Raw genomic sequence first — 14,252 nt, forward strand, 5'->3', positions numbered from 1 at the left:
TTTCCCATAATGCAACTCAAATAGTTTCTGTTACATTACTTGTTTAAAATTGGTTGAGTGGCCCTTTAGTGGACTAGTCAGTGAAGACACAACAGAACAAGCTGAACACTCATAATGACAAATCAACAAGCTTGTTCTTTTATGCCCAACACATTCACAGAAGAAAAAGGTCTTTAAAAATGACACTGATGATGCAACGAAATAACAGATAACATCTGAACAGAGTGAATCAACATTTAAATTCATTCAGCTTGGAATGTGTATTATCCCCCTGATTCACAACAAGTCCTGGTTCTCACTGACCCAATGGGTAACCATTATTTTATTATTGGTTAATTATACACAGCAGATCATTTACATACAGGCCAAAACCCACTGTCTGGGTTTCCTCACAGTCGTAGAGGAAGGAGTAGGCTTGTAACTTTTGGACGACTGATGACAAGTTAAATAGATCTGCCTCCCTGAGCTGAAGGCTTGTGTTACAGTCATGTCCAACGTGAAGCATTTTTACCTCAGTAAATCACTGCCACATCAATTTTAAACATAATTTATAGTATAATCTAACTTAATAACTTAATTACTTCACTTAATGACTGTGCTGGGAAACTTACAGTCAAAGGGCATTATTTGAATTGCTGTAACTGGGATTGCTCTCTGGCACTGATGTTTATGAGAATATGTGTTTATCAATCAGACCACCATTGATATTCAGGTCATAGTCTTCCATAGTTTTCATTTTCAGTGACAGAGAAGAGAAAACACACACTTCCTACACTGGCACAGGGCAGAGGATACTGATCTTCTTGATCATATTTCCATGTTTTAAAAAGCTACACGTTGCAGCTTTACGTAATCACACAACAAAAAAATCTGCCCTGAGCTGGAATCACTGAACCTGTATATGTACAGATGATTTTGTTTGTCCTGGCTGTGGTCATGGTTACAATCTTGTAAAGGAAAATCACCATGTACTGAATTATCATCTGAGCCTTGCAGCTTTAACTCTTTTTGGGTGCGGTGCAGATGCCTCATTTAGATCGAGGATTGTGTCAGGTTCAGATGTGCAGCATGTGCGGTAAGGCTCGGGCAGAGACTTGTCTGATACAGGCACCTTCACATGGGCGAGTTTCGGAGAATTATTTGAGGAAGTGGAGAAATCTACTGAGACTCTGGCCATAAAGGAAAGGTCAAGTGTAAAAGTTGTTGGGCGTTCCTATGGCTCATCAAAGGCGATCTCTTATCATCTCTCACACACTGATATCACGTTACCTCTGCGGCCTCTGTCGGCATGCGGCACATGGCAGAGAGTGGAGGGCCACTGTCTGGCTGAACTGGAGGAAGCCAGGAATTAATTTCTGACGGACTACACTAATGTCTTTCAGACTGGAGCCCCCGAAGCTACAAAGCGCTCTCCATAACAGGAACGCTGTGCAGCAGGCAAAACGACAAAGCCGGCCATCTGCTAACCAGACACACAGCCGTATGTGCACATATACAACACACAAGGGGTGCCAAACGGATCGATTAGCAGACAAGGAGTGTGAGGGCCACAGCAGGGGGCGGGGGAGACACCAGGGGTCAAAGAGATGGTGTACTGTTTCAGCACATGCTAAATCAGTTACCATCTCCACACACATAAAGCCCTGGCTCAGTGCTGCAGCCACCCCTCATAATCCCCAAACAATCTGGCTCAATCTGGAGAATAAGTGGAGGTTTCTAGTTACAGTCACACTCAGCAGAACAGACACTAAGCCCCTCGCACGAATAACACAGACCAATGTTGCAAGACTGTTACTACTTAGGTTTCTAAGTAGCATTTGTTTATTTCCTGTTTCACTAAGGGATTGAGTTGCTCTTGTTTTATTATGAGCAGGTTGAACCAGTGGAAAAGCGATGACTGTTGAACAGTCATGAGTGGGAACTATTAGTTACAATATTTATGAATGACCTCTTTTAAAATATCAAATACCATCGTTTTCTCTGTGTGTGCATTTTCCAGATGAGGCACACATGTCCAGAGCAGAGTGTATAGGTTAAGTAGGTGAATTGGTGAGCACTTACTGTGAGCCTGTGTGTTAGCAGGGTGTGGTCGTCTGTGCTGTGTATTAGCTGACAATAGCCAGCTCCTGGGAGGGATGTGATCCAAGCCACAGAAGTACATTGGCACGCTGTGCTCCGGTGCTATTAGCACACTAATGCCTTCTCCAGGGTTCCCCAAGGCTAACACTGAGCCTTAACCCGATACCACACATGCTACACAAGACATAGGACTTGCTCTCATCTGTCTCAAAACACATCTGGGACTCAGATTTTCCTGTTTGTCAACAAAAGGCCTCCTAGAGGCTGAAACTGCACAGAAGGGGATTCTGGGACAGTATACAAAGCTGCCCTCGTGCACATGTCTCAGTATGTGTATATGTAATCAGTCCACATATGTCACGTTAACCCTTTCTACACCAACGTGATGTTTCACATTTTATGACTGTGTGTCACAGCGCTCCTCTGAAGCCCTCTTGTGGGGGGTTTATGGTGGGTTTAGACCCTGACTCGTGTATCTGCTACGTAACAGCTGTCGTAGCCACAGGCTTTCTGGGATATGGATAACCATTGTAGCTGTTTGACAATTGAAAGTTGGAGCAGTGAAATATAAAGTCAAGTCAGGATATAGCCATGAGTTTCATTTTCAAATGAAATCATTCAAATGCTAAATATCCACACATTCCCATGAAAAGCATTTCATTCTGCCTGAATACCTTTATATGAAATATAAAAAATGGCCATTAAATATTTACTTAACACTTCAGTCAAACCTTCACACTTGGCTGTTTGACTGTACTTAGACTAACTGTGAGAAAGAGAAGAGAAATATTCCTCCAACACAGTGATAATATTACTCCTCTCATATATTCCCTAGATGGATTTTCTGATGTAATAAGCATTTTGCATTTTGAATCCCAAGGAAACACAGCTAATTAACCTTATTACTTAAAGGGGCAAAACATCTCCCCCATCAATAAAATTACTTGCTTGCCTGTTCAACAATTAATCTCTAAAGAGAGATTATGTGACTATGAAGCTGATAAAAAAATTAGATTGTTGTACTGAAGGAATAGACACAGATGTCTACCTGCAGGTATTCATTTTTGGCAATTTCATTAAAATGTACTGTGTGTACTTGGAGGCACACACACACACACACACACACATATATATATATATATATATATATATATATATATATATAAATTCTGAATAGAGTAATAGCTAATATCATTTGATTGCTGGCTCTATCTTTAGTTTTCTAGACACAGGAAATGTATTTAGTTTGCACTAGTTTCATGATTTATGGAATCTATGAAATAAAATATACAAATATTGAACCCGGGATTTTATTTCTTTCATACTGTACTTTCCTATCTGAATCTTTCATTTCAGTGTGGTTATATAGGTTACCTCATTTCTCTTCTATAGATTAGTAATCAACTGTGGTGATCCTATCTGGCTCATGGATCTGGCCTGGTAAACAGATCCATGTGTCAGTAGACTGGTTGACTGACAGCCTGTCACTTCCTCTTCGTCGTCAGCAGCGTGCGCTCAGATAGGATCTGTAGGAGTTTGGCTGGACTGCTTTTGATCCAACTGGGATAAACCACATTGCCTCTGATGTGCTCCTAAACTGTTGGCCAGTTGTAGCTCAGATATCGGCCCGTGAATCGCAGCCAACACAAGCTTTGCTGTGCAGTGGAAAGTCAGTGTGCATCAGAAGTGACTGGCTCAGGTCTACCAGTAGCCAGGTTAAATCTGTGTTAGAGCAGGTCAGGAAGAAAAAGGGGACCGGACAGAGGGACTGTAGTAGCACACACACCTGGTACATCTGTGAGACAGATCACAGGCCAGATATTTCTTTTGTATTCTACGTCAGAGTGAAGGTCTTCCTTTAGATGGTCATGTTGGAGAACGTTTTTGTATCTGTCAGTGTGTGTGACATACATGTGCACGTTTGCAGTACACGTACGATCACAAATCTTCCTGTTATAAAGACCTGTAGGTTAAACTTGTTTAAACCAAGCAGCAATCTTCTGAAAAATTAAGCCAACACTGAAGTGTTAAAACCTGCAGTTCCTCTAATGAGCAGTAGAGTCTGGCTCCAACAGTGAGTCAATCCCCATAGACTCCCATGTTAAAAATGAAGCAGCAGAAATAAACATGTTTACAGCCTGGTACAAAAACAGTTTTGGTCTCTAGAGCTAATTTCCTCCTTCATGACACCTGTTTATATAACTCACCTGTTTACATTTTATTAAGGCTTAAAGTTATGGAGAATTGAGGGCGTGGCCTCTTTGAGTGACAGGTGAAATCTCAGCTCCTCACACGTCCAACCTCTTTGACGATTTATGGATTAGTTGGGAGTAAGGGGCGGAGTCAGACACTGCCAAGATGGCGATGGTGGAGCAGCTCACTCTGAGCTTCAGAAACCTGTGGGTGACCTGACAGAGGCTACGCCCATCTTTATTTACAGTCTATGGTAGAAACCTGTATGGAACCATTTATATGTCAGTGCTGTGGCCTCATAATGTTTTCTGTTCCCCAGGTGAGCGTCCATACCAGTGCCCTTACTGTGACAAAGCGTTCAGCAAGAACGATGGCCTGAAGATGCACATCCGCACACACACACGAGTAAGTCTGAACCACTTCTGTGCTCTTGTTATTTAAGATTGTTGCTTGCTGGTTCCCAAAACACAGTTGTGGTTTTAGTCAGGTGTATTTTTACTGCACAGTACCCTTTGCATGTAACTGTATGGATAAATACCATCATATATAATAATGCCATGGTGGCATTATTATATATTTACTGAAGTAATGAAAGCAATCGCAAAGCATCATCAAATGCACCACTTCTTTTTTTCACAGCAGATATTTTGAAATGTGACAGGAGAAAATCACAGGTGTAATTATACAAATGATGATGGCTAAAGTTCCGTAGCTGCTTCAGTTTAAAGGGCGTGGTATTGTGCATATTGGTTCAATGTCATTGTCGTCCTTAATGTTATTAGTCACGACTGTACCTTTGCTACTATGACAAGTCAAAATGTCTGCTGGGAAAAGGGCCTATTAACACCTAATTGTACTGCTCGCAGTGTTTCACCAGACTGCTCTATGCAAAATGAGAACTGCCTGATCCGTCTTTATCAAAACTTCTTAGAATCAAATCCTTGGTGTTTGGTTCTGTCTGATATCATTTAGTTAATTTCAGACATGTTCTCTTTAAATTCTGTGAGTTTCTCTGTCTGCCCGCAGTAATCAGATATGTGATGTCTTCTTTATGGGCATTATGAACATTCAAAAAAAGTACAAACAGTGTAAGAGACACAGACAGAGTGACGGGGATGCTGACGCAGTCCAACTGACTTTATCATTCAATCTGGAGCACGGTGCTTCAGGCCTTCTGTCGAGACTTAGGCTACATCCAGTAATACTTTTAGAGTGTCTAAAACAGAGAAATTTGGAAATGTTGCTGGTCCTTTTTTATTTTGAAAACTCTGGGGTTGTGTTGTAGTCTGAATGGACAGAAACTGAGACCTTTGGAAATGATGATGTAGACACCCACGGTCTCTCCTGATTGGCTCTCATCAGCGTCGACTACCAGTGGTGAATACAACATGATAATGAATTACAATGTACCTGGTACAAAAAACAGTTTTGGTCTCTACGGCTAATTTCCTCCCTCATGACAACTGTACGGGGGGTGAATTTTTACATAACTCAATTGTTAAATTTTTATTAAGGCTTAAAGTTATGTATAATTGAGGGCGTGTCTCTTTGAGTGACAGGCGGATGAGCACATGCTTGCCACAAGCCGGCTTGCCCATTTTTGGATTAGCTGAGAGTTTGGCGGAGTCAGGTACTCGCAAGATGGCGATGATGGAACGGCCCACTCTGAGCTTCAGAAACCTATGGGTGACGTCACGGAGGCTACGTCCATCTTTATTTACAGTGTATGGTCTCACCCAGTGAAAGAAGTTCTGTTTTCTCCGTGTCTAACATTTGTGACACTCCCTTCTCCTTTTAATAATGAGGTAATCTCCACACTCGCAGGTTATTTATAAATGATCTTAACCCACTGACAGTAAGCACAGACACAATGTAGGTACAGACAGAAGAGAACACTAGATACACTGAACTCACACTGCGCTGGTTTACTCACATTCTTTGTTTTATTTCTCCATTAACTCAGAAGACTTGACTCTGTTGACAACCGTTGATTGTGTGGCAATGCATTCAGATGCACACATAGTAAACAGAGCTTTAACGGCCTGAACATGTAAATGTGAAGTGAGTCAGAGCTCAGGGTGGAGAAAGGAGAAGGTAGGTGATGAGGTCATTTCCTGGGCTGGGACGCCGCTCGTTTCCCTGCGTCACTTCTCGGCCCATTGAAGTTCTCCACCAAAGCGCCACTTTCCATGAGCTCTCTGTGAGCATCTGGATGTGTGTGTTAGTGTCACTTGATAAATGAGAGTTAATATGTATTTCATCATAGATTTCCATCATCAGTTTCTAAAGCTATGACTGTGACAGTCACGGTCTGTCAGCGCTGTTAATTTCAAAGATGTGTCCTGTCTTAATACTGTCCAGAGCACAGCGCTCCACTCTTACAGTGTGTTGATAATGGAGGTCTCCTGCCCAGGTCCACGTCGCTCAGTAGAAACAGACAGGTATAATTTTTTAGTGAGCTGCTGATTAAACTGACTGATGTTTGGTTCCTAATGTTCCCAGATCTGCCTTTGCTCACAGCGCTCTGAAATATGGGCTGAACAGTTACAAACAGCAGAGCCAGATGAAGTCACTGTGGAGCAAAACAAATGTCATTTGGCTGCAGCTCACTGTTAATGTACAGACAATTTGAGATGGATGTGTTTGGAGTTTGTGTCTTTTTACCACAAACCACATCACCAGCTAATAAAATGGAACACATTGGTGGTGATATGAACGGCCGATACTTTGGATATTAGAGGGTTTTTTTTTAATCATAATATTGTTTTGATCTCTGATGTCAATGGATGTGAATGTATCTATACCATATAATTACACTTGATGTCAGAGGTTCCATCTTCTCTTCTTTGCCAAGAAGTCTGTTAAATGTTTTTGGACTGGGACATGTTGAAAATTAAAAAGTTAAAAGAACTAACGTAATTTGTTGGAATTAATTCAAACACGACTCAACCCGCTTTGTAGAGTTGATGTTGTTCCATACATACATTACGGGCAACAAGCTAACAGGTGACTTCGATTTGCTGTTGTGGTAATGCTACTGTAACACACTGTATATGGAACCACTCCCTCATTCACTCATTCACCAGTAACCACTCAATGAACCCTCAGTTACTCAATAGTGATCAGTAAATACAGATTTCAGACACCTACATACATTTTCATTTGGTATATAACCGGAATTTTCCCCACCTATAAAATGCAGAGCATTGCATTGTGGGATTCCAAGCAGATTGTGGCAGTAACGGCCATGGACACTACTCTTTCATTTCATTGTGGAATTCAGATCACAGGGTTTGGATACTCAAATGAAATGGTGGACAGTAACTATAGTACACTATAGTAAATACAGTAGTGATTTTGGACACAGCCATGCTAGCAGCTCTGTGAAGCTGTACTTAAGCACAGAAGTATTCAGAGCTAAATGGTAATGTCACCATGCTAACATATTCACAACAATGATTCATCCACTGGGAATCATCCACCATGAATGTCAGAACCAAATTTGGCAATCCATCCAGTAGTTTTTCAGATATTTCAAAGTGGTGGAGCAACGTTGTCGTTAGCATGGCTAACATGCTAATGAGGCTAAAAACTGTTCTGACTTACTGATTTCAAACTGCAACCTGAAGTCTGATAGGGCACTGGGACTTCCTGTTCTCATGCTGATTTACAAATACCCACATTTTTAACATGACACATGAGACATGAGACTCTTTTAAGTAAGTAAACAAAACTCTGTCTCTGCTCTTAGCAGAGAGTGGTCAGACTCAGAGGAACGTTCAGGTCAAAGGTCAGAGGCTGAACAGCTGCTGAAGAATGAAGGTCACCAGGTACAGATGTTCAATGTTACCAGGGTCACAGTGATGCATTTTGGGTTCATATCACCTAAGTCTATCCATGTGTTTCCTGACCTTTGAACTCTGAACCCTCATAGTTTTCTCTTTTTTTCCTTGTCATACAACAACCATTATAATCTCATGGAAAAAGAGGAGGTCGTCATTAAAACCGAAGATTTAAGTGGAAATTTGCATTACACACAAACTGTTTCCTCACACACACACACACACACACACACACACACACACACACACACACACATACACACACACACACACACTGCTTTATTTCCATTGTTCCCCATCATTCTGCCACATCCTCACAAACAGTTGCATACTTAAAGCTGCTCACACATATCTGTGCACTCACATGCGCACATGCAGTGAACCTGATCTTTACCTCCTTTTGTATCCTGGGTCACTGGGCACTCCTTGCCCCGCCCACATGATAGCGCCTTTCCCAGGACCCTTACTTCCTGCATTCACCCTGTTCCCATGACAACTAAGCTTTAAATGGGTAGAGCCTTTGCTATCAGGCAGACTTGTCAAAAACAGCTTCACACTGGGAACCAGCTCCCTGCTATCTTCACGCTTCTTATTTCTCCTCCAGTCTTTTAGGTGTCACCACTGTTTCCTCTCTGACTGCCGGACACACCCACTGTCCACCCTCATCAGAACTGTACACACACACACATAGTTTTTGTGAAAACACACCCACAGCGAGATATGCACTTTGACTGACAGTGAGACAGGCCTCCGAAAGGCGCAGAGGAAATGTTCTTTGGTAAACTGATGAGGTGTGGAGACAGAGGAGTGATATTCTACAGCCCCAGAGTGCTGGTGCTCTGATACATGTTCAAAGGGATTTTCTGTGCCGTGTTTTCCCTGCTCCTTTGAGGATTCCATGTGTTTTTGATGGCCCCTATGCCGGTCATTTCCTCCCTACCGCAGGAGCTGTACAATCTTTAATTTCATATCTTCATAAACTCACAGGGAGAGAACACCGGGGTGTGAAGGCAGAGCGTATCAGTGTGCGTGTGTGTGTGTGTGTGTGTGTGTATTTCCACATCTTCTGTGTTTTCCACTGTGCTGTGCATGTCTGTTTGTTTTTCCTCGTGTGTGCGTGCACATATGTGGATCATTACACTTTTTTCCCCCAGGTTTTGTCCATATGTGACTGAATGGGGCAAGTATTGTTTTGTGTATTGTTCTGCTACACACAGACAGATGAAATACCCTCTTTAAATCTGGTGTGTGCATCTGTGTGTCACTACAGGAGAAGCCATATAAATGCAGCGAGTGCAACAAGGCCTTCAGCCAGAAGAGAGGGCTGGACGAGCACATGAGGACCCACACAGGAGAGAAACCTTTCCAATGTGATGTAAGTGTCTACCTGCCTCTTCTGTGCCTGCAAACCAACCTGCGCTGCCTTGATTCTTGCTTGTGTTTGTGTGTGTGTGTGTGTGTGTGTGTGTCCGGTGTGTGATAGCGCTCTGGCACCAGGCCAGATGTGGGGAAGAGTTGGGGGAGCTGCTCCGTGAGAGGCAGATAGTGATCTTGGTTCTCCGGTGAGGCCGAGTGGGCTGATCTCACATAAACACATTGAGAGGATCAGAGGGAGAAATTACCCTCTGTTTATAATACTGTAGGAGTAATAATTATTCTCAGAGACTGGGGAGGAAACACACCACAGAAGATGTTGTCCATGTTTTCAACAAACTTTTTCATCGCAGGGTTTTCATCATCATTTGTGAAAATTCAAAAGGGCGGTATCCTTGATATTTTCTGTTTTTTTTTTTTTTTTTAGAAAGCCACAACAGCATCTTAAATTCAAAATCCTATGAAATTCTATCTAACCCTCAAAACTTTTTAATGATATGTACAGTGTATGTAATGTAAAGCACAAGGATCAGTTACCACAAACTACTACAAAGGATTCTGGGCAATAATGGCACTTAGGCCACTCCTTCTTCTCGGAGCCATAACTCAGTCAAATCTGAACACATAGACATGATAAACACATCTTTATATTCAGTGTGACTTCCACTTATTGAATAATAGTGCATAAATCTTCTTGAAATAATAAAAAAAACACTATCCTTGTAACTCAAAACCTGCCTGAGAATCATCATATTTTCCTCAGTATCACAGTGATCCTGTGACAGAGGAGGCAGAGTCTCAGACTCTGAAAACCCCTGAACGTAACCAATATTTCTTAATTCCATAAATCCATCACCCAAATCTGGATTGTCAGACTCTTGTTTGAGCTTTATCGCCCTAATAAGCCTCAATCTGTGGCATCTAAACCAGTAAATGTGCCCATATCCCTGGAGAATCATCTGTAGCTGTTGTTTAAGACCACAGAATCAGTGACCCATTCACTGTCAGTGAAGCATCACCAGAAAGTGTCTCCCAGCGACATCCGACATTCATCTGGATTCTTTTTCCTCGGCTTTGTTAGAGACATTTTCATGTAAATAATTCAACTCTAAACTATTGAAGATAATAGAAATAACATGTGGATTGTAATTTGTGTGGATTTTGATTCAGACAAAAGGATCACACGGTTCCAGGAACGTTTTCCAGACAAGCTAGAGGCGCTCTATAAGCAGCGTCTGTCATAACAGTATTAAAAATGCTGTAGAAGCATCCAGTAACATCTGGGTTAGGATGAGATGCGGAGGCCCCACTCCCATCAGCCCCCGTCACTGATTCACTTCATAAAATTCTAAATATTTTACTGACACCGGATCAGATTTGTAGATTTTCTGAGCTGTGTTTCATTCCACTTGGATGGTAAAGCTAGAACATGATAGCACATCAGCGTGAACGTCCAAGTTACCTGGTAAACTATGGTTATGGTATGATATAGTGATTCTGCTTGTTCAACGTTTTGCCCACAGATGTATCTGTCTGCGAGACTTTGTGAGTGTAATTCATCGCACTGAAGTTCTCCACAGATGGAGAGAGGAGGAGACATGCTGAGATTCCTGAAGCAGGATGTTAAACTGCAGCTGAACGCCAGCCAGTGGTGGATTATCATGATTGATAGAAGACGATGGAGTCATTTGTACAGTGTAAAATGGCTCATTTATGATGGATGTTAAGTTGCATGCTTTCCCGCTCTTTAACTGGGGGAAAAAAAGGGGGATTTCTGTCACCACGTACATGCATATGATTTACAAATCATTCCCTGTGTCCGGCTGTGCCTGTGATAAAACTAAACTCCGCAGTGAGCAGAGGAATTTTGAAGACAATGTCAGAGGGTAAAAAATAAATAAATAAAATGTGCTCATTAGTTTTGATAAGGGGAATTCAAATCCTGTATTTGCTGTGTGTTGCAGGTGTGTGACCTGTCATTCAGCTTGAAGAAGATGCTCAGCAGACACAAGCTGACACACAACCCTAACCGGCCAATGGCAGAGTGCCAGCTGTGCCATAAGAAGTTCACCAGGAACGACTACCTCAAAGTACACATGGAAAATGTCCACGGGGAAACAGAGAGCTAGAGGCAACTATGGAAGCACTGGCTGAAAATATCTGATATCTGATTCCTCAGATAAAGTTCAGTCCCATGCTTCATGCAGCCGGTACCGCCTTCACATACACAGATGGATAGATAGCAGAAATGTTGTTATTAAAGATACATACATGTAGACTATGGAAAACATAAGGGACTGTTTTGAAATTGAAACGTAGACTGTACATTTGTAATTTTTTTGTCATACTGTTTAGATACTGCTTTGAAAACCTGTACAAACAAAACTCCACATATGTTTGATCTGCCTCCAGAGCCGCTGCGTCTGCTCACAGGCCAAATGAAATGTCGGACATTTCACTCCCAGTCCTCCTGACTTCTAACCAGTGTTACTGTTCATACTGTTACAGCCTGACCTCCTTCACTGTGGTATTCACTGAGTACCTTACTGTAAAACTGTGGTCAGTGGCCAAGTAAAAAAAAAAAAAAAAAAAACTGCGACCAAAGATCTTTAAAGACACTTTTTAATTTACCTGTACACTTTCTACATGTTGCTGTTCTTTTGTGTTCTAACATGTTTACTATTTAGACTCTGTTAAGCCCCAGAGCACACTTTAAAGCATGTTGGTCCATTTATGATTTCAGAATCACCTTTCTGTCATAGTATTAAAAGGGATAGTTGAACAGCAGATGGAGATGGAGAGGTGTTAACATGACAGCTAGAAAGTTTACATGCTTCATTCTCCTTTAAAATCTGCAGGATGCTTGTTGCACCGTGGGATAGTTGATGGGAGCTTTCGGATTTTCTCTGAAATGTGAAGGTTGTTCAGTTTTAGGTTTGATTAGCTGGATAACTGTTGGACCTGCAACATTAACTTAAGATGATTTGGTTCAACTGTTCCTTCCTTTCCCATGACCTGGGCTCTGAATGAAGAGCAATGGTGCTTTAAGTGTGTCACTGTTTCTACGTCCCATATTTGGGACAAAAAGAAAATCCAAAGTACTGTTTGTTGACTTTTGTGACAGATCGTTTTCGTATGAATGGCCCAGGGGTTATTGGGCCTTACAGTGTGTGTTTACATCCTTCTTTATTAATGATAGTTCAATTCAGTATTTCATGTATTTCAGTAGAAGTGCAACTCTGTCCTGTTTTATATCCACATTCATTTGCTTCCTCATTTACTGCCCCTCTGATTAATGTCCAGTTTTCCAGCTGTTTATTCTGCATCTGTCGACTGTGAATTGTCACTTCACACTTTTATATTTTGAAATGTATAAAACCTCGTCACCTACCAAACATCCATTTCCTGCGCGCGTTCTAATTATGTGTTTGTGAGCTGTTGATGTTGAGGGAGGGGGGAGGGGGGAGGAGGAGGAAACGCTTTGAGAGTTGATTAAAATTGTTCACTTCTCGTCATTCATCTAACCCCTATTCTTGGGTTGGCAGTGTGCTGGGAGTGAAGGCTAATTACTTTTTTTTTTCTGAGGCCACAGTCACCACTCGCCTGATCTGTAAAGCCACACACTAAAGAGCGTCTCTGATGGTTTCTCTCTGTGGATGCGGGGACTCTCTCTCATGTCCGTCCCCTGCAGAGGATCTCTGGTATCTCAGGATTTGACTGTGAGAATCTCACAGCGGTGCAGTGAAGTGGGAGCGCCGCGAGTCGTCATCGCTCTGTGAAGTTTGTCAAATGGGCTGCTGCTCAAACTCAATAAATCTTGCCATGTGTGGCTTTGGCTTCCTGAAAACACATAACTATTGCAGTATGTCTATCTTCACGTCTTTGAGTGTGCGCTGTTTGTTTAACAATTAACTAATTATGGGTATTCATGTTAGATTACATTTCAGCTTCACTGCTCACAGCGAAGAAATCAAAACCTGCACGATGTCTCCACACTCCTATCAGCCGCTGTCAGGCTTCAGGAGAAGCATGGTTAGTGATGACTCTCAGTTCGCATGTGGCCAAGTTCACCCGCTCTCCCTCTGGTGCTCGGTTCTCTGTGTGACCGCGCAGGGCGTGGCCCCAGCCACCGGGCCCCGCTGAGGCCCAGGCTGCCCACTGAGCTCGTGCTGCCCGCCGCCTGCTCAGTAGTGGCGAGGCCTCTGGGCCATACTGACGCACTCTCAAATACAGTGGCATTTATATTGCATCTTGTAAACAGTAGTAGTAGTAGGGATTTCCAACAGTGGAAAATGAGTGTCTGCCACATGTGTGTCCTGGAGCAGCTGACAGGTCAGACTGGGTGCTGAGATGTCCCTGCTTCTCATTATCGCTCTGCTCTTCAGTCCCGATGCGTCTCGCCTGTCACTGTCCTTGTCTCTGTTTTTCCATTTTTGTCTCATAACATTTGATTTTCTCCTGGGACTTTCCCAGTGACCCAGTGATCTCGTCCTCCACTTCAATGAGTTTTTTTTTTCCCTGCATGCATCTCTGCCTGCATGCGTCTCTCCCTTCCTACTGGGTGTATCACGCCAAAGCTCCAACTCAATGTGTTTCTAATTACATGTTTTTACTGTAAGCCCCAGTTTCCTGTGTTGCCTCCACATTTGTGAGTGTGGCCAGACTGGGCCCCGACCAGCGTCCGCAGAGCCGAACGCCGGCCCCGCCCACTGCGCAGGAGTATGATTACCACCGCGGCCCTGGGTTTATGGCAAACCGCTGTCA

General features: G+C 42.6%; 1 protein-coding gene across 1 annotated transcript in view; it reads left to right on the forward strand.

Moving 5' to 3' along the window:
* prdm5 (PR domain containing 5) overlaps positions 1 to 12,887 on the forward strand; it is a 35,060-nt gene extending 22,173 nt beyond the window's left edge. Inside the window, exons 14-16 of the mRNA XM_056379613.1 lie at positions 4,592 to 4,677; positions 9,385 to 9,489; positions 11,453 to 12,887. Of these exons, the coding sequence (XP_056235588.1) occupies positions 4,592 to 4,677; positions 9,385 to 9,489; positions 11,453 to 11,617 (356 nt within the window). The 3' untranslated portion in view covers positions 11,618 to 12,887. The remainder of the gene's footprint in view (positions 1 to 4,591; positions 4,678 to 9,384; positions 9,490 to 11,452) is intronic.
* The last annotated feature ends 1,365 nt before the right edge of the window (positions 12,888 to 14,252 follow it).

The sequence above is a fragment of the Seriola aureovittata genome, chromosome 6 (genome assembly GCF_021018895.1).
Source record: "Seriola aureovittata isolate HTS-2021-v1 ecotype China chromosome 6, ASM2101889v1, whole genome shotgun sequence".
NCBI lineage: Eukaryota > Metazoa > Chordata > Actinopteri > Carangiformes > Carangidae > Seriola > Seriola aureovittata.